General features: G+C 42.7%; 1 protein-coding gene across 3 annotated transcripts in view; it reads left to right on the forward strand.

The window, feature by feature from the left end:
* Positions 1-21,082, forward strand: part of Yes1 (YES proto-oncogene 1, Src family tyrosine kinase) — a 75,486-nt gene that overhangs the window by 41,254 nt on the left and 13,150 nt on the right. For 2 of the 3 annotated variants that reach the window (XM_045134973.1, XM_045134974.1), the window contains exons 2-9: positions 4,486-4,758; positions 8,820-8,919; positions 13,590-13,688; positions 15,156-15,259; positions 15,357-15,506; positions 17,183-17,338; positions 17,485-17,664; positions 20,934-21,010. In XM_045134973.1, coding sequence (XP_044990908.1) covers positions 4,494-4,758; positions 8,820-8,919; positions 13,590-13,688; positions 15,156-15,259; positions 15,357-15,506; positions 17,183-17,338; positions 17,485-17,664; positions 20,934-21,010 — 1,131 coding nt within the window. In that variant the 5' untranslated portion in view covers positions 4,486-4,493. Of the gene's footprint in view, positions 1-4,330; positions 4,382-4,485; positions 4,759-8,819; positions 8,920-13,589; positions 13,689-15,155; positions 15,260-15,356; positions 15,507-17,182; positions 17,339-17,484; positions 17,665-20,933; positions 21,011-21,082 lie in introns of those variants that run through there. The other variant, XM_045134972.1, reaches the window with a different exon arrangement.

Raw genomic sequence — 21,082 nt, forward strand, 5'->3', positions numbered from 1 at the left:
GCCACTGCAGACGAATTCCAGATGCGTGCACCCCCTTGTGCATCTGGCTAACGTGGGTCCTGGGGAATCGAGCCTTGAACCGGGGTCCTTAGGCTTCACAGGCAAGCGCTTAACCGCTAAGCCATCTCTCCAGCTCTGTTAGTATTTTTTAAAATACGTTTTCATTTATTTTTATTAAGGGCGACAGAAAGAGAAAGAGGCAGATAGATAAGAGAGGGAATGGGCACGACAAGGCCTCCAGCTACGAACTCCAGATGCATGTGCCACCTTGTGCATCTGGCTTACCTGGGTTCTGGGGAATTGAGCTTTGAACCGAGGTCCTTAGGCTTCACAGGCAAGTGCTTAACTGCTAAGCCACCTGTCTAGCTCTGTTAGTATTTCTTATGTGTATGAGAGAGCAAGAAACAACCTGAGTGAAACATAGGAAGTGCTTTCTATGTCCCATATTTTCCTCTTCAGTTAAGAGTTTGTAGCGGGGCGTGGTGGTTGAAGCCTATCATCCCAGCACCCAGGATGCTAAGGTAGGATCACCATTCTGAGTTCAAGGCCAGCTTGGGCTCAAAACAAACAGAAAAAAAAAGTTAGTGCTCTTTCCAGTTCAGTCATTCCATAATGATATCTCCCCCTCCCCCACTGAGGCATGTCATTCATATGTATGCTTTCTTTATACCCTTAGGGGAAAAAAACATGCCAGGATTTTCCCTCCTATGTGTTTTCATCTTGCTTCCTCATGGTGCATGATGCCAGCTGAGGTTGTCAGTACAGTGGAACCAAACTGACGGGATGGGAGCAAATTATTCAGTCATTTTTCTAAATCTTTGAGCTATACATCAAATCTAGGGCTGATTTCTCCACGCTTGTTTAACCTGCCTGTGAGGTTCACAACAATTTTCCCAGCTCTGTGCTCATCAGTGATTTTTTTTTTTTTTTTGGTTTTTCGAGGTAGGGTCTCACTGTAGCCCAGGCTGACCTGGAATTCATTATGTAAACTCAGGGTGGCCTCGAACTCATGGTGATCCTCCTACTTCTGCTTCCCAAGTGTTGGGCTTAAAGGCATGCGCCACCACGCCTTGCTCATCAGTGATTTCAAACTCACCAGTGTGACCTTCATTCAACCATCACTGTCAGAAACCAGTGACTTTGGAGCATGGCCTCATAAGGACCTGGTGTTCGCCTCTTTTTTCAGCATCATTGGTGCTCTTAAGAACCTCCGCCAGGACATTCATACGTACCACGATGGTGGCACTGCTCCCTTACAGAGTACTCAATCTGTTCATCAAGGAAAAAATTGGAAAAAGACAGGTGAGGACTGGAGAGATGGCTTAGAGGCTCAAGCACTTGCCTGCAAAGTCAAAGGACCTTGGTTTGATTCCCCAGGACCCATGTAAGCCAGATACATAAGGTGGTGTGTGTGCCTAGAGTTTGCTTGCAGTGGCTGGAGGCTGTTCTCCCTCTTTCTCTCAAATAAAAATAAAATATTTTGGGGGGCTGGAGAGATGGCTTAGCCGTTTAAGTGCTTGCCTGTGAAGCCTAAGGACCCTGATTCGAAGCTTGATTCCCCAGGACCCACGTTAGCCAGATGCACAAGGGGGAGCGCGCATCCGGAGTTTGTTTGCGGTAGCTGGAGGCCCTGGCACGCCCATTCTCTTTCTCTCTCTCTCTCTCTGCTTCTTTCTCTCTCTTGCTATTGCTCTCAAATAAATAAATAAAGATTAACAAAATGAAAATAAAACATTCATACATATATATATAATTATAATAATTATTATTATTGGTTTTTCGAGGTAGGGTCTTACTCTGGCCCAGGCTAACCTGGAATTCACTATGTAGTCTCAGGGTGGCTTTGAACTCACAGCGATCCTTCTACCTCTGCTTCCCGAGTGCTGGGATTAAAGGTGTGCACCACCACGCCTGGCTAAAATAAAATGTATGTTTGTTTTTTCGAGGTAGGGTCTCACTCTAGCCCAGGCTGACCTGGAATTCACTCTGTAGTCTCAGGGTGACCATCCTTCTACCTCTGCCTCCCGAGTGCTGGGATAAAAGGCATGCACTACCACGCCCAGCTAAAATATTTTTTGAAAAAGAAAAAAGACAGGTGAATTCATGCAGTCTGCATTGGTGCCTCTGCAGAAGTGAATAGAATGGTGCAGATTTGTAATATTACTTAAACAATGTACAAATCACATTGGTAGTTAGTACAGTGGGTGAGGTGTGAGTTAATTGCAACTCTTGCTTTTTTTTCTTTTCAGAATTTTTTATTAATAACTTCCATGATTATAAAAAATATCCCATGGTAATGCCCTCCCTCCCCCCACTTTCCCCTTTGAAACTCCATTCTCCATCATATCCCCTCCCCTTCTCAGTCAGTCTCTCTTTTTATTTTGATGTCATGATCTTTTCCTCCTATTATGATGGCCTAGTGTAGGTAGTGTCAGGCACTGTGAGGTCATGGATATCCAGGTCATTTTCTGCCTGGGGGAGCAAGTTGTAAGGAGTCCTACCCTTCCTTTGGCTTTTATACTCTTTCTGCCACCTCTTCCACAATAGACTCTAAGCCTTGAAAGGTGTGATAGAGATATTTCAGTGCTGAGCACTCCGATCACGTCTTTACTGTACCATGATGCTTTCTGAGTCATCCCAAGGTCACTGCCATCTGAAAAGAGAAGATTCTCTACTAAAAGTGAGAATAGTGTTAATATAAGGGTATGAACATTAAGAGAAGTGCTTGCTGGGCAGCAGCTCTTGCTTTTAAGAAAGAATATATTGCCATGATTTGGGGACTGGTTTGGGAATTAGGCCAATAAGGGGGGTGGAAAGTAGCACAAGTAAAAAAAAAAAAAAAAGTTATGCACAAAAAAAATTTCCCCAAAAGTATACTGGTGGTTTAATTGCATGGAGAGCCTTACCTTTATAATCATTAGTGACTGGATAGGACTTGAGCAGGTGGGGGCTGAGCACATGCATGGTCCTACAGAGGTCTAAAGAAACAGGAGGATGAGATTCGATAAGCATAGTAACTTTAAGAGAAAGGGAAAAGGAATATATCTCTTTTATCTTAAATGGTGTCCTCTGGCCACATGCAACTTTTTTTTTTTTGTTTTTTTGAGGTAGGGTCTCACTCTAGCCCAGGCTGACCTGGAATTCACTATGGAGTCTCAGGGTGGCCTTGAACTCACGGTGATCCTCCTATCTCTGCCTCCCAAGTGCTGGGATTAAAGGCTAAAGGCGTGCGCCACCACGCCCAGCTTTACAGGCAACTTTTAAGCTCTTGAAATGTGTCTTATTGGGGGCTGGAGAGATGGCTCAGCTGTTAAGGTGCTTGCGCCTGCAAAGCCCAAGGACCCAGGTTCAATTCCCTAGGATCCACATAAAGCCAGCTGTACATGGTGGCACATGCATCCATAGTATGCATTGACAGGGGCCATTGGCTCACCAATATTCATTTTCTCCCCTCACCCCCACAGATAATTTAAAAAAGTTGTCAGGCATGGTGGCACACATCTTTAGTCCCAGCACTCGAGAGGTAGAGGGAGTAGGATTGCTGTGAGTTCAAGGCCACCCTGAGACTCCATAGTTAATTCCAGGTCAGCCTGGGCTAGAGAATGAGACTGTACCTTGAAATACCAAAAAGAAAAAAGAAAAAACAACAACAAAAAAACCTGTTGCTTGATGTTGTCATAGATAGAATATGGCAGTATTTGCTATGTACCACTTAGTGTCTAGAATTTTTAAGTTAATCCTTACAGCAAAATGTAAGTGATGGGTAATCCAATACTTTTTCAAGTAACTGGGGTCCAGAGCAGATAAGCAACATACTTAAACTTACTCTGCTCCTAAGTGGGAAGCCAGGATTCAAATTTAGGCTTCTTAGAACTCATGATTTTACCAGCTATTGTGGCATTTTGTCATTGGATTATCATAAGTGGCCGAGCTATAGAGTAATGTGATTTGAGCAAGGCTTTAGCAGATAAATGAGGGGAAGGAGACTTCATCTTCAGCTGTTGTTTTGTTATTGCTGTTGAATTAAAACCACTTTTAGGTGGTAGGTGGGTAGGGGATCCTTCATTTAAAGTCATCTTTTTGCTGGGTGTGGTGGCTCTCACCTTTAATCCTAACACTTGGGAAGCAGAGGTAGGAGGATCGCCATGAGTTCAAGGCTAGAGTAAGACCCTACCTCGAAAAAACAACGAAAAAACAAAGTAAAGTCATCTTTTAATTGTATCTTTCAAAATATTTTATTTATTTATTTTAGAGAGAGAGAGAGAATGGGTACGCATGGCCTCCAGCTGCAGCAAAGAAACTCCAGACACATGCACCACCTAGTAGTACATCTGGCTTAAGTGGGTCCTGGGGAATGAACCTGGGACCTTGGGCTTTGCAGGCAAGTGCCTTACTTGCTAAGCCATCTCTCCAGCCCTTTAGTAGTATCTTTTTGACAATTCCTTGTGATAACTGATTCTCAAAATGTTTACTTACTGCCCCTAGATTTGATAATGGGCTGCATTAAAAGTAAAGAAAACAAAAGTCCAGCCATCAAGTACACGACTGAAAACCCTCCAGAGCCCATCAGTCCAAGTGTCAGCCACTACGGAGCAGAGCCCACCGCAGCCTCTCCGTCGTCCGCCGCCAAGGGAGCGCCCGCCACCTTCAGCAGTCTGTCCATAACGCCATTTGGAGGATCCTCAGGAGTGACTCCTTTTGGAGGAACATCTTCCACGTTCTCAGTGGTGCCAAGTTCGTATCCTCCTGGTTTAACAGGTAAGGTTTACACGACAGATTATGCTGGCTGCCTTTATATCCTTATGTTCTGATCGCTGCTAAGAAACACTTCTTACTGGAGGGCTTGCCAGAAAACTTGTATGAGCAAATGAAAGTCTAACAAAAGTTGAAGGATTTATAATTTTGTAACAGGGGTCTTTGTAGGCAGGCCTACCTGAAATTTCTATCTTCCCGCTTTAGCCTCTTGAGTGCTAGCATTATGGGTGTGTGGTCACCATAATGGGCCCCATCGTTTTGTTTTCTTTTGTTTTCTTCTTTCTAGTGCTGGGGATCAAGCCCAAGACAAGTGTTCTATCATTGAGCTATATCCCCAGTTCTAATGTCAATGTATACATGAATATGGTTCTGAGAAATTTAGTAGAAATCTAATCTATGTAGTTATACTATTAGTTATTTCAGTAACTTATTATTCAAGTTAATATTGGATACCTAATAGCTGGCAGGCACTGGAAATACAAAGATTTTAAAACATCCCTCAGTGGGGGGAGGGAAGGTATTACCATGGGATATTTTTTATAATCATGGAAGTTGTTAATAAAAATTTGAAAAGAAAATTTTGAAAAGAGAAAAAAAAATCCCTCCCTTAAGAAACTTGTAATTCTCAGGACTTTTAAATGCCATCCAATATTAAAGTATTGTAGTGATCACTTATTGTTCATTATATACCAGTGTAAGAATGGTAGTCCAGGGCTGGAGAGATGGCTTAGCTGTTTGCGGCATTTGCCTGAAAAGCCAAAGGATCCTTGTTCAACCTCTAGGATCCATGTAAGCCAGATACACAAGGGGGCATGTGCATCTGGAGTTGGTTTGCAGTGGCTGGAGGCCCTGGGGTACTCATTCTCTCAGCCCCCTCTTTCTGTCTCCCCTTTTCCCTCCCTTCCTCCCTCTTTCTCTCTCAAATAAACAAACATATTTTTTTAAAAAGAATGGTAGTTCAGTGTTTCAGCGAATACGTATTTTAAAAATAAAATTCTTAAAATACTTAGTAGCAGAGGCCAGTAAGTTAAAAAGGAGATATAAAGGGAAGAGAAAGGAAGGGAGGAGGGTACTTAATAGGTTGGTATTGTATATATATAAGTACAATGATTGAGATGGGGAGGTAATATGATGGAGAATAGAATTTCAAAGGGAAAAGTGCGGGGTAGGGGGGAGAGGCTATTACCATGGGATTTATATATATATACATATACATATACATATACATATACATATACATATACATATACATATATATATATTTTTTTTTTTTTTTCCTTCGAGATACAGTCTCACTCTAGCCCATGCTGACCTGGAATTCACTATGGAGTCTCAGGGTCTCAGGGTGGCCTTGAACTCACAGCAATCCTCCTACCTCTGCTTCCGGGGTGCTGGGATTAAAGGCGTGCGCCACCACGCCCGGCTTAGTGGCTTACTTTTGCTTCAAGGTCAATTATTTGTATATCTAAAGTATAAAAAGGTGTTTATACAAATACAGCAACCCTAGCACACAGATATCACTATGGCTCCATCTTAAGCTGGTAGTAGAAATTATCAGCAACAGACATATGGCACTGGATTTATTGGCATAAAAGATGCAAGATGGACAGGTTATGGTGTCCTTCCCCATGAAGCTCGGCAATATGAGACAGGGTCAGACTCTCTGCAAAGAGACCCATATATGATGTGCTGAAAGTTAAGCCTAAATTGCAGTTGGAGACCCCAGGATGGTAGAGATGCCAGGACCATGGGACATCTGCCCTGAAAAGCATAGAACCAGCCTGAGAGAGAGGCAGCCAGAGCTGGAGGGTTGAGGCTGCCAAGACCCCTAGAGCCCAGACTTCTACTATAAGTCCCAGACATTGGACATGAAACTACAGGATTAGTGTTTGCCCCACTGGGCTTCAGTCTTGCCCCGGCCCAGTCTTTCTTGCTATGCTCCATTCTTCCCTTTTGGAACAGGAATGTTAAAATAAAAAATAAAATAATATTCCTTGGCTAGAGAGATGGCTTAGCAGTTAAGATGCTTGCCTGCAAAGGCAAAAGACCCAGGTACGATTCCCCAGGACCCATGTAAGCCAGATGCACAAGATGGTGCATTCGTTTAGAGTCTGTTTACAGCGGCTGGAGGCTCGGGAGCACTCACTTTCTCTCTCCCTCTTTCTCTCAAATACATAAATAAAAAGTATTTTAAAAAACATTATATGTGGTAAATATGTATGTTGTTTATATTTTTGAGAGAGAAAGAGAGATAGAATGGGCACACCAGAGCCTCTAGCCAGTGCAAACAAACTGTAGATGCATGTGCTGCCTTGTGCATCTGGCTTACATGGGTATTGTGGAATCAAACCTGTGTCCTTGGGCTTCAGGGCAATGCCTTTACCACTAAGCCATCTCTCCAGCCCAAAATATTAACTTGACATAGTATTTTGTTTGGTTGCTTTTGAGGTGGAATTCAGGGTAGCCTCAAACTCACAGTGATCCTTCTACCTCTGTTTCCCTAAGTGTTGAGATTAAAGCTGTGTGCCACCATGCCCGGCTACATACTTTTTTTTCCCCCCCAAGGTAGGGTCTCACTCTAGCCCAGCCCAGGCTGATCTGGAATTCACTATGTAGTCTCAGGGTGGATTCAAACTCACAGTGATCCTCCTACCTCTGCCTCCCAAGTGCTAGGATTAAAGGCATGCTAGCGCACGCCTGGCTCTGCTACATACATTTTTTAAATTACTACATTACAGAGTTTTAAAATTGAGGACTGGAGAGGTGGCTTAGTAGTTACAGTACTTGTCTGCAAAGCCAAAGGACCCAGGTTCAGTTCTCCAGGACCCAAGTAAGCCAGATGCACAAGGTGGTACATGGAGTCTGGAGTTTGGTTGCAGCAGCTGAGGGCCATGGTGAGCCCATGGGTGCGCATGCTCACTTGCTCTTTCAAGCACATACATAAAATAAAAGTTTTTTTTTTTTTAATTGAATATCTATTTTAAACACTGCATGCTGTTTTTATTGCTTACATCTGTTCTATTATTTGGGTTGCACATACTGGTAGGGTTGTTGAGCTTGTTCACATTGCTAAATCTGAGCTACTTTTTTTTTTTTTTTTTTTTTTTTGGCTTTTCGAGGTAGGGTCTCACTCTGGTCCAGGCTGACCTGGAATTAACTCTGTCATCTCAGGGTGGCCTTGAACTCATGGTAGTCCTCCTACCTCTGCCTCCCAAGTGCTGGGATTAAAGGCATGTACCACCACGCCCAGCTCTGAGCTACTTTTGGAATTCATGCTTCATGATTTGTAATCAGTCATATTTAATTTCTGAGACAAACATGACTTTTATGACTTTTTTTTATATGTGTATGGTGTGTGTATGCATGGGTACCTGTGTGTTCATGGGTATGTTTGTATGTGTGCACATGAGGCCAGAGGTTCATGTCAGGTGTCTTTCTCGTCTCTCTCCACCTTACTTGCTGAGGCAGGGTCTTTCTTTTGAACTCAGAGCTCACTCGTCTGCCTAGTCTTGCTAGCCAGCTTGCCCCAGAATCCCCTGGCTCAGCTTCCCAAGGGCTGGTTTATAGGATTACAGAAGAGCAGCCATCCACAGCACTTGTGTGGGTACTGGAGATCTAAGCTCGAGTCCTTACATGGTACATGTACATGCTTACATGGTAAACGTGAGATAAGTTTTCCTAAAACCTTCATGATTATTGCTAATTCCTAGGCTGAAACATGTACTCATTGTGTGTAAGAAGTTCTGAAGACCAGTGCCAATAGCCTATGGTGTTACCAGAAATTGATTTGAAATTTGGCTGTCTTTCAACCTAGAAATGCTACTTCAGAAGTCTGAATTTATTTCTGAGTATATAGAATTTTAGAATTTGTAGAGTACAGTGGTTTTAGGGAAGGTCTTAGGGACAGCATGTTACTGAGCTCCAGCTGCTCAGTATAATCAGGAGAAAACCGATCCTAAGCTTCTTACTGGCTGGCAGTAGCTGCTTCTTTGTTCTTTTATTAGTTTATATATGTAATTTTATCTATATAATTTACTGTAGTTTTTTTTTTCCCCCTCTGCCAGGTGGTGTTACTATATTTGTGGCCTTATATGATTATGAAGCTAGAACTACAGAAGACCTTTCATTCAAGAAGGGTGAAAGATTTCAAATAATTAACAATACGTAAGTGTCATGAAATTTTGAGTGAGAGAAATCTTGACAGAAACCTGGTGTCAGTAGAGAGACCAGTGACGCACGGGCTCGGTGCCATGGAGGCGAGGGCAGCAGGGCAGGCTGTGCCCGGCGGGGCTGCTGCCCATCCCATAGCACCCGCCGTGGGCAGGGGTGCTGCTTCTGCAGGTGGGGCTGTGTGGTTCAGGTGTACCAGGAGAGATTTATAAACGGACTTCTGAGTGTGGTGACACTCCAGAGGGGAGGAAGGAGTGAAGATCGTGAGCTTGAGGCCAGTCTATCCCCATGGTGAGTTCACTACCCCTCCCAAAGGATATCCCTTAAAAAAATCTTTATGAAGAAAACCCTTTTTGTGTAAGTGCCAGATGACTTGCAGGTCTTATTTGTTCGTTGGAAGCGTGGGTTTCTTTGCTTCTAGTCATGCTTTCCTCTGTCCTTGTTCCCACCTCTTACCACTGATTTGTTCCCGAACATAAACCCCATTTCGTCTCTGTGCTGTAAGATCCTTCCGTAGCTATAGCTGCCACCAGACTGGAAGGGAAATACAACTCCGAGCGCAGCGCCAGTGCGTCCTCGTGGAGAATTCGCTGTTTCTGCCCTTCCTCGTTCTGCACCTACCTGTAGTGAAGCCCTGCCACTTCTCAGTGCCCTCGCATTTGTCCTCCTCCTCACGCCTGCATGCCGACTGCTTCTGTTTTCTCTGGGTGACGCCTTACCTTCATTGCTTGTCTTGCTTTAAAAAAATATTATATATATATATTCCTTATTCGAGATAGTATTTTTTTCTTTTCACATGAATTTTGGAAAAGCCAAAGGAAACATTATACACCACATAGACCTCCCATGTTTTGAATTATAATTTTAGTCTTATTAAGTTATATTTGGATTCTTTAATTTCAAATTTTTATTAACAACTCCCATGATTATAAAAAAATATCCCATGGTAATAACCTCTCTCCCCACTTTCCCCTTTGAAACTCCATTCTCCATCATATCCCCTCCCCTTCTCAGTCACTCTCTCTTTTATTTTGATGTCATGATCTTTTCCTCCTATTATGGTGGCCTAGTGTAGGCAGTGTCAGGCACTGTGAGGTCATGGATATCCAGGTCATTTTGTGTCTGGGGGGAGCACGTTGTAAGGAGTCCTACCCTTCCTTTGGCTCTTACATTCTTTCTGCCACTTCTTCTTCATTAGACCCTGAGTCTTAAGGGTGTGATAGAGATATTTCAGTACTGATGACTCCTCTGTCACTTCTTTCCAGCACCATGATGCCTTCTGAGTCATCCCAAGGTCACTGCCATCTGAAAAGAGAAGGTTCTTTACCAAAAGTGAGAGTAGCATTAATACAAGGGTATGAACATTAAGTGAAGTGCTTACTGGGCAGTTTGATAAGCATAGTATATACACTTATCCAGACATTAGCAGATGTTACATCCCCCCCCCCTTTTAAGTTTTCAGTATCAGGGAGCGGGCCTCCAGTCCAATTAGAGGGTAGTTTGTTTCCACCATGACAGACGTGTCACTATTGCACCCGTTGGCTCGTTTGGCCTGGCTGGCTAAATATAAGGCTTGCATTGTTCACTGTTGAGAATCTTCACTGGTGATTTCTCTTTCTCCCATTGAACTGCATGCAGAATTGCTTCTTCCAGCTTTCTGTCAGCTGGTCTACATGGAAGAGGTTATCAGCTCAGTTCCAGCAGGATCTCTCAGTGGCCTTGCAGCTCAAGTATGTGAAGTCGTGGGAAACCAAGGGCCTCAGCAATGGCCTATAATGTTTGGGGGCATCAGGGACCTCCCTGGCCAACAACTCACTGGAACATATCTCATCCCTGGCACTGAAAAATTTCTAGCAACAATCTATGGCTCCTGAGTGTGTTCCATTGTCCAAAAAATAGGTTTCCATATGATTTATTTATATCCTCCTAGATTTTGATTAGCCCTTTCTCCACCTTTCCTTTACTCAATCTCTTCCACTGACCTCACTTTGGGCCTTTTCACCCCCATTAATCTAATCTTCTACACACACACACAAATACCATCCTATAAAGTGCCCCCCTCCCTTCCTTTCTCTTCCCTTTATATTTCTTTTCTAGTTTACTGGCCTTTGCTACTGAGTTTTCTTCCTGCTCACACAGAAGTTCAATCATCCACATATGAGAGAGAGCATGCAACACTTGGTTTTCTGGGCCTGGGTTACCTCACTTAGTATAATCCTTTCCAGATCCATATTTGGTTAACAATTTATTTGCTTATTTATTTATAATTTTTTGTTTATTTTTATTTATTTATTTGAGAGCCACAGAGAGAGAGAGAAAGAGGCAGATAGAGAGCATGAGTGCACCAGGGCCTCCAGCCACTGCAAATGAACTCCAGACGTGGTGTTGTTATGCATCTGGCTAATGTTGGTCCTGGGGAAACGAGCCTTGAACCTGTGTCCTTAGGCTTCACAGGCAAGCGTTTAACCTCTAAGTCATCTCTCCAGCCCTGGATAACATTTTATAAATACACATTTGTTTTATTTTTATTTATTTATTTATTTTTATTTATTTGAGAGGGACAGACACAGAGAGAAAGACAGATAGAGGGAGAGAGAGAGAATGGGCGCGCCAGGGCTTCCAGCCTCTGCAAACGAACTCCAGATGCGTGCACCCCCTTGTGCATCTGGCTAACGTGGGACCTGGGGAACCGAGCCTCGAACCTATGTCCTTAGGCTTCACAGGCAAGCACTTAACCGCTCAGCCATCTCTCCAGCCCTTGTTTTATTTTTTGAAGCATGGACTTGAATAGCCAAGTCTGGTTTTGAACTCATGATCCAGCTGTCTTCACATCCTGAGTGCCAGAATTACAAGCTTGTGCAGCCACCACTCAACATTCATACTTGTTCAACTTCGGTGTTGCACATTTGAATTCTTGGTTATAGGGATGATAGTGCCTCTGATTTTCTTTTTTTCTCCCCACTAAAGTGACAAAAGAAAAAACACTGCATTTTTATGTGTTACTAAAAGGAAAACATTTGGCAACAACAAAATAGGAACCCTTTTTGTTGCTGTTTTTTGAAGTAGGGTCTCACACTAGCCCAGGCTGACCTGGAATTCACTCTTTAGCCCCAGGCTGGCCTTGAACTCAAATGAACCTACTACCTTAGCCTTCCTAGTGCTGCGACTAAAAGCATGTACCATCCCCCCCCCCACCCCCGCCGCCCTGCTTCCCCCTGCCTCGCTGGGCAAAATGGAGTTGGGGACTGGAGAGATGGCTTAGAGGTTAGGCGCTTGCCTGAGAAGCCTGAAGACCTTGGGTCGATTCCCCAGTACCCATGTAAGCCAGCTGCACAAGGTGGTACATTTGCCTGGAAGTTCATTTGCAGTGACTAGAGGCTCTGGTGTACCTGATCTGCTTCTTGCTTTCTCTCTCTCAAATTAAAAAAAAAGAAAAATATGATGAAGAAGGGAATTTCAGAGGGGAAAGTACGTGGGGGGGGGGAGGTATTACCATGGGATATTTTTTATAATTATGGAAAATGTTAATAAAATTGTGAAAATTTAAAAAAAGAAAAAAATACATATTATATATATAAACAAGGTCTGGAGAGATGGATCAGTGGTTAAAGGCAGTTGCTTGCAAGTCCTTCTGGCCCACCCAGGTTTGATTTCCCCACTACCCACATAAAGCCAGATAAAGTGCTTTATATTCTTTCTCTCTGCTTGCAAATAAAAAAATCATGAACTTTTGACATATGATAAAACCTAGGTGAACCTTGAGAAAATTCTGCTAAAAGATGCTCTTAACAAAGATGTCATAAATAATTCTATGACTATGAAATTACAGTAAGCATATCCATAGAGATGGAAAATTAGGGAGTGGAAGGGCCTGGGGTGATTTCTAGTGGGCATGGGGTTTGTTAAAAGGGTGATGAAATGTTCCAAAATTTATTATCCTGAGGCTGTACAACTCTGAATATGTTTTTAAAATTATTAAATTGAACTAAGAGTGGTGGTACACACCTTTAATCCCAGCACTCAGGAGGCAGTGGGAGGAGGATCACCATATAGAATCAGGCTTTATCTCAAAAAAACAAAAAGCAGAAACAAACAAAAAAAATCAGCCAATTGTGCATTTTCCTTTTTTTTTCTTTTTTTTTTTTTTTAGTTTTTCGAGGTAGGGTCTCACTCTGGTCCAGGCTGACCTGGAATTTACTATGTAGTTTCAGGGTGGCCTCGAACTCACTGTTATCCTCCTACCTCTGCCTCCCGAGTGCTGGGATTAAAGACATGCGCCACCATGCCCAGCTCAAATGGGTAAGTTTTGTGGCATGCAAATAATATCTCAAACTTGAAAAATCATTTAATACTTAACAAATTGAAAGGATTTATGAGAGTTTATTGTCTTTGGTTGAAAGAACTGTGTAGAAGACAATGAACGTTCACCTGTGTGGATCTTGGGGGTTTACTGTTGGTTCAGAACAGAAGGTGCGTGTGCTTTTGCTCAGCCCTGGTTCCTGTCATTCGTGTACTCATCCTTTGAATGCTGCGCTCTGGAGTCTTAAGTCTTGATGTGACGAATGCATAAACAGTAGCTTCTCGCTTGCTGGGAACAAGAACTGCGGTGGTTACAGCTTGGGTAGTGGTCCACTTCGTGGTAATTGCTGTTTCATGTGTTGCAGGGAAGGAGACTGGTGGGAAGCAAGATCGATCGCTACGGGAAAGAACGGTTATATCCCCAGCAACTATGTAGCGCCTGCTGATTCCATTCAGGCAGAAGAGTATGATGACTTTCATGTTTTATTAATGATTTCGATTGTTTAAATAGCTTAATGCACATTCTGCTTAACCACAGCTTTATACGCGCAATCACATACAGTCTTAGTGCAGCTAATGTGTCATATTAATAGACATGATTTGAGAGTTAATCATTAATGTTAGAGTAACTGCTCAGAGTGGCCTCATAAGTAAATCTGCATTAATCATCCCTCTTTGTACCCAGTCTCTTCATTTTTCCACTCTTTTTTTTTTTGGTTTTTGAGGTAGGGTCTCACTGTCGCCCAGGCTGACCTGGTATTCACTATGGAGTCTCAGGGTGGCCTCGAACTCATGGCAATCCTCCCACCTCTGCCTCCCGAGTGCTGGGATTAAAGGCGTGCGCCACCACGCCTGGCTCCACTCATTTTTAAAATACTGTCTTAGCCCTTTTCTTACTGTCAGTTCAGTTGCATGCTTATAAAATGTAGTGCTTCAGTACTTGTCTGCTTTAATAGTGTTTTGTCACACTAAATTTCTTTTCTCCTATTACATTTGTTACTTTTGTTCTGGTGTCCTCTCTAGTTGTAGGTTAGCTTTTCTGTAGCAGAATTTGTCAACACTACACAAATTGAGAGTTCTCTATAAGTTGAGTATAAAATACTTGCATCTTACTGAACACAGATGAATCACACTGTTTCCAGAGAGTCAGTTCTGTTCTTACATTAATCTTCATATTTTCCTGTGTCACTGACAGAAAAAAAAAAACTGGTTTTTATTTACTATCTTTGTTTCTCTATTTACTGTGTCTGTGATTGGCGAGTAGATTCCAAAAGACACACTGAGTAGTCAACACATAGAAAACTAATGGTATAATCTGACTAGTATTTTTTTATTTTTTGAGGTAGGGTCTCACTCTAGTCCAAGCAGACCTGGAATTCACTATGGGGTCTCAGGGTGGCCTCGAATTCACAGTGATCCTCCTACCTCTGCCTCCCTAGTGCTGGTATTAAAGGTGTGCGCCACCACTCCTGTCCTGACTAGCATTTTTAATATTCCTGTTTAATAAGTAAAAGTAAGTTTTAGTGGGTAAAGTGGTGAAGTTCTCACTACTCAAACCTGAGTCACAGGGTTTGATGCTCCCTAGACATATAAGCTTTGATGGGCTTCTGTAATCTCTGCACACTGATACAAGAGGAACCGTGAAGCTCTTCAGGAGTGCATCAGAACACAACAGAGAGAGACTGCCTCGGGTGCAGAAGCAGCGAGGACGAACCTGACAGTTACTGGCCTCCACACATGTGCCGTGGCACGTGCATGCACACGCACACACTGAGAGACACAGATGAGGAAATACTGTCACAACTAAATTGTAGCCTTTGCTATGCTTCCTGGCTGTTCTTTGCCCCTCTCCCTGTCCCAGTGTTGCTCATACGGTTGTGGCTGCCTGACCCTCATACCTTCCATTTCGAAACACCATTCATCTCTTCCAGGTGGTATTTTGGCAAAATGGGGAGAAAAGATGCTGAAAGACTACTTCTGAATCCTGGGAATCAGCGTGGTATATTCTTAGTAAGAGAAAGCGAAACTACTAAAGGTGGGAATGTTATATTAATGGAAGTACAAATTTCCTTGGGTAGTATGTTGGCAAAGATATATTAAAAGTGTTTTTTTTCCACTCCCCTCCCCCACAGGTGCTTATTCCCTCTCTATTCGTGATTGGGATGAGGTAAGGGGGGACAATGTGAAACACTACAAAATCAGGAAACTCGACAACGGTGGATACTATATCACAACCAGAGCACAATTTGATACACTACAGAAATTGGTGAAGCACTACACAGGTAAGTGACTGTTCCAGGGGTGAAAACTTCCTTCCTCCCACACTCTTTATGAGCCTAGAATCCATGTCTTCATCTGTCTAGCTTGAGCTGTAACACTACACACTGCTGGTGCTCCATAAATGTTTGTATTAAGATGAAGAGCAAGAGACCCATCTCAAAAAATAAAATAAGGTGGGTGTGGTGACCCATGCCTATAATCCCAGCACTCAGTTAGCCCTGAGTTCAAGGCCAGACTGGGCTACAGAATGTATTCCAGGTCAGCCTGGCCTAGAGTGAGACCCTGCCTCAAAAAGTAAATAAATAAATAAATGAAATAAGGAGCAGGTAATACTTGGTATCTGAACTGTGTTACTGGATAATGTGCTGAAATTGTACTACTGTTGGAATCACTATGCCTTCCTGGCATAATGCTTGCAGTGGAGTTCCGTTTCGTGATATAAATACCAAGATTGTGGTAGTAAATTGACAGATACTAGGTAGACAAAAGTAGTTGTCTCAGCCACCCTCTGGGATTATTGCCCTCCAAGTGCTGAACATTTAAATCCAGTGAAATTCGGGCTGAACTTGCTTTGCTCGCCCTAGACAATTAGTCTGTAGTAATTATGGACATTCTTTCAAGGAGCTTTGAAGAGGTTTCAGCATTAGAGTCTTGCATCTCAAAATTTTCATTGCCAATTTGTCATGCAAATATTTCTGGATATTCTTAAATAGTTACTACTATAAGAGAGGAAGTTTCCATGGTAATTTCTCCTTCAGTGTTATCAAGTCAGTGGGAAACTTTACTGATAAACATGTTACCAAACAGCGGTGTCACTTGTAATTGTCCTCCTTAGAGTGGGAGTTTGTGTGATTGCTTGACGAGAATGGGAAGAAATGCATCTTACTTACATTTAGAAGTATAACTTAAGGGGAGACACCAGCGCACTACAAGTCAGGTTCCTGCTGTTGCCTCCTTTGAAGCCGTATCCTCTAACTGACATTCCTTGACTGCCCGTGGCTTCCACGTAGTGTTACTAGAAGTAACAACTAACAATAGCACCCTTGTTGGGAATAAATAAATCGAGTGGTCAGAACTTCAAGTTATGGGTGGTGGGGTAGGCCTGAAGTCCTAGCATTTGGGAGGCTAAGGCAGAAGGATTGGTAATGGAAGGCCAGCCTGGGCTACATAGGCCCAGGATACATACTGAGACCCTGTCTCCAACATCCCTACCCAAAACAAAAAAGCAAGGTACAGTTTAGAGGCAGACAGACCTTACATAGTGCTCACTCAACACAATAGCTAGAGCATAACCTTCAGTAAATCATAGCAGTGCATTTAACAGAATACTTGCTTATATGCGCTTTATGCTTTTACTCTTGTTTTTCCCCTCAAGGTAGCATCTCACTCTAGCCCAGCCTGACCTAGAATTCACTCTGTATTCCCAGGATGGCCTCATGGTGTCCCTCCTACACCTCTGCCTCCTGAGTGCTGGTATTAAAGGCGTGCGCCACCGTGCTCGGCTCCACAACTCCCATTTGTATATGTTTTTAGAGTAAAGCCGATAGATATTATGGTTTTGTTTTTCTACAGTTTAAGCTTTTTAGTTGATAATATACTGTGTGTGATGTGTATATCCATACATATATCTTAATTTTATAAGTAAGTCCTTTACAGTATAGTTTATTCGTTTATCTAGAACATGCTGATGGTTTGTGCCACAAGTTAACAACTGTGTGTCCAACTGTGAAACCCCAGACTCAAGGTCTAGCCAAAGATGCTTGGGAAATCCCTCGAGAGTCGTTGCGGCTAGAGGTTAAACTAGGCCAAGGATGTTTTGGTGAAGTATGGATGGGTAAGAAGCCTGGACTTTTTTGTCAACTTTTTTCAACCATAAATAAAGTACCATAATTTGTGATATATTTAAATACTTAAGACACCTGTTGGTCACTGAAGTTTGTGGAATATAAGCAAAGGGACTAACAGATACCGTTTCTCTAGGAACATGGAATGGAACTACGAAGGTGGCCATCAAAACACTCAAACCAGGTACAATGATGCCCGAAGCTTTTCTTCAAGAAGCTCAGATAATGAAAAAGTTAAGACATGATAAGCTTGTTCCGCTGTATGCTGTTGTTTCTGAAGAGCCAATTTACATTGTCACTGAATTTATGTCCAAAGGTAACGTATGTACTGTATTTTTGAGTTTGTTGTAAATTCTTGTGTCTTCATTCTGTTTTCATATGTAAGTTTCTGTTGTATAGGGCTTTCTCCCACCCCAGTACTACCCAGGCCCAACCCTGCTTAGCTTCCAAGATCAGACGAGATTGGGCGTGTTCAGGGTGGTGTGGCCGTTGATGTAGAGGCCTTCTAACAGATTTTTTTCCTCTCTGTGTGACGTGTATATTTGTGTTTGTGGTGCATGTCAGGTATCTCGTCTATCACTCTCCACTTGAGTGATGGAGACAGGGTATCTCTCTGGACCCAGAGCTCACCAATTTAGCTAGTCTAGCTAGCCAGCAAGCCCTAGGGATTCTGTTGTCTCCGCCTCCCAAGCACCGAGGTCATAGGTACTACCACAGCCTGGCCTAATGTGGGCTCCAGGGATCCAAACTCAGATCCTCTGCTTGCCATTTATTAAGCCCTAACTTAAGATGTTTAAGAGACATTGGAAAAAAGCAAATGTGATAATGTGATACTTGGTTTAATAGAACAGTGTTGTTCCCAAACTCCAGAATGTAACAAAGCTTAAAAAATAAATTTTGAAGGCCGGGCTTGGTGGCACACGCCTTTAATCCCAGCACTCATGAGGCAGAGGTAGGAGAATCGCTGTGAGTTCAAGACCACCCTGATAGTACAGCAAGTTCCAGGTCAGCCTGGGCTAGAGTAAAACTCTACCTAAAAGAAAGAAAAAAAAAAAAAGAAAAGAAAAAATAGATTTTGGTAGCAGAATCTGTTTGGAAAGTAGATTTGACTAAAGGAAATGGAATTGTTAGGGAAATAAAGTGATGAATTTTTGTCTGCAACATTAAAGCAAACAAGTAACTTTATAAGGAAATCTGCTTTGTCTCATTTTCATATAAACACTTTTCCACTATTGTGAACTGAAATTTCTCCATTCTTCACCACTCTCGAGTAACAGGGCTAGTTAGGGTGTGAGGCTTGCAATTCTGATCAGAATAATCCACCCAGCTGTACTTACAGCACTGCAAAGTGTCTCTTAGGCCAAAGTTTCAAATCCGTCCACATTCCTCTTGAAAATCAGCTCCAAAAGGCCAAAGCCACACAGTCAGGTATCTAACAGCAAATGACACCACTCCTTGCTATCAACATTTCTGTTGCAGTCAGGTTCACATTGCTGGTAAAAATCACCTGACCAAGAACAGCTTGTGGGGAAAAGAGGTTTATTTTGTCTTACAGGCTTGAGGGGAAGCTCCACGATGGCATAAGCAGAGCGTGGGCAATCGTAACAGGAGAGTGCACCAAACACTGGCAAGGGGACACTGGCTATAACACCCATAAGCCTACCCCCAACAATACACTTCCTTCAGGAGATGTTAATTCCCAAATCTTCATCAGCTGGGAACCTAGCATTCAGAACACCTGAGTTTATGGGAGACATCTGTATCAAACCACCAAGCCAACACTTAGCTGCCTGTAACTTAGTTGTGATTTTCCCAGGATTGTGATTCAGACTGACTTAAACATATGTAAGGTTTTAGTATCCTTCCACCTCTTTTTTTAAAAAAATCTTTTTTGTTATGTTTTTTTAAATTTTGTTTATTTTTATTTATTTATTTGAGAGAGAGAGAGAGAAAGAGAGAGAGAGAGGGAGAGGGAGGGAGAGAGGGAGGGAGGGAGAATGGGCATGCCAGGGCCTCCAGCCACTGCAAATGAACTCCAGATGCATGCGCCCCCTTGTACATCTGCTAACGTGGGTCCTGGGGAATCGAGCCTTGAACTGGGGTCCTTAGGCTTCACAGGCAAGCACTTAACGGCTAAGCCGTCTCTCCATCTCCCTTTTTTGTTATGTTTTGATTTGGTTTTCCGAAGTAGGGTCTCACTCTAGTCTAGGCTGGCCTGGAATTTAATCTGTATTCTCATGATGGCCTCATGGTGATCCTCCTAAATGCTGGGATTAAAGGTGTGTGCCACCACGACTGGCCTTTAAAAATCTTTTTTTTTTTTTTTAATATTGTTATGTATTTATTTGAGAGCAACAGGGAGAGGGAAAGAGACAGAGGGAGAGAGAATTGGTGTGCCAGGGCCTTCAGCCACTGCAAACGACCTCCAGACGCGTGCACCCCCTTGTGCATCTGGCTAACATGGGTCCTGGGGAATCGAGCCTCAAACCAGGGTCCTTAGGCTTCACAGGCAAGCGTTTAACTGCTAAGCCATCTCACCAGCCCTAAAATTGTTTTTAAAAAGACTTATTTACCAGCATTTGGGAGGCAGAGGTAGGAGGATTTATTTATTTGAAAGAGACAGAGGCAGAGAAAAATATATAATGGTTGCCTCTAGCCACTGCAGATGATCTCCAGACACATGTGCCACCTTGTGCATCAGGCTTACATGGGTACTGGAGAGTCCTCAGGCTTTGCAAGCAAAAAAAAAAAAAAGAAAGAAAGAAAGAAAGAAAGAAAGAAAGAAAGAAAGAAAGGGGCAATGGAGGTTTCAGATAAAAAAGATTCTCACCTTTCATCTAATAAATTCAAACTTGGTTAGAAAGTAGCAAACAGATGGAAGCAGGATTACTGTAATACAAAACTTCAGTACAGCACACCATACACACCTGTGTTCCTAGCCCACACCCAGCCCCTTAATGCTTCTCACTCATCTTCCAGCCTGTTGGGTCTGCCAGTGAAGGAGCCCGTAGATCTTCTCTTTGATCCACCTGATAAACAAGGCAGCTGAGCTCGGCTGGGTTGTCCATCAATAAAATGAAACAGCTGGCTGCTGTCATGTGATGGAGGGGCTGTTGGGGTTCTTTCTCCTCGGATGCTCTTCATATACTTTACAGACGCCTTCCATGCACTCATTCATACATTCATATCATACGTTCTGCCTTATGGCTTCTTGGTAGACTGTACCAGCAAAATGGTGTGAGACATTGTGTCAAATGCTTGCTTATTTCCTTTTAAACCCATGCTGACACATGCCTTTAATCCCAGCACTTAGGAGGCTGAGATGGGAGAATCACTGTGAGCTTGAAGCCAGCCTGGAGTAGAGTATGACCCTACCTCAAAAATAAATAAAAAAAAAAAGTTTGCAAAACTTCAATTTTGCCTTCTCTTCTGGATGCTAAGAAGTTCTAAAATACCAAAATATTAAAAGTTCAAAGCTGAGACGTTTTATGTTACGGTTTGGTGATTGGTTTTTCAGAGTGGGAGAGAGTTTCAACTGTAATAAAATATTTTAATTTTCCATGACTGTCTTGCTTTCTCTTATAGGAAGCTTGCTAGATTTTCTTAAGGAAGGAGATGGAAAATACTTGAAGCTTCCACAGCTGGTCGATATGGCTGCTCAGGTATTTGCATATACATGTGTTAATTTGAACTGCACATATACATTTAAAATGTAGAATATAAGCTGGGTGTGG

This window comes from Jaculus jaculus, chromosome 15 (assembly GCF_020740685.1).
Source record: "Jaculus jaculus isolate mJacJac1 chromosome 15, mJacJac1.mat.Y.cur, whole genome shotgun sequence".
Classification (NCBI taxonomy): domain Eukaryota; kingdom Metazoa; phylum Chordata; class Mammalia; order Rodentia; family Dipodidae; genus Jaculus; species Jaculus jaculus.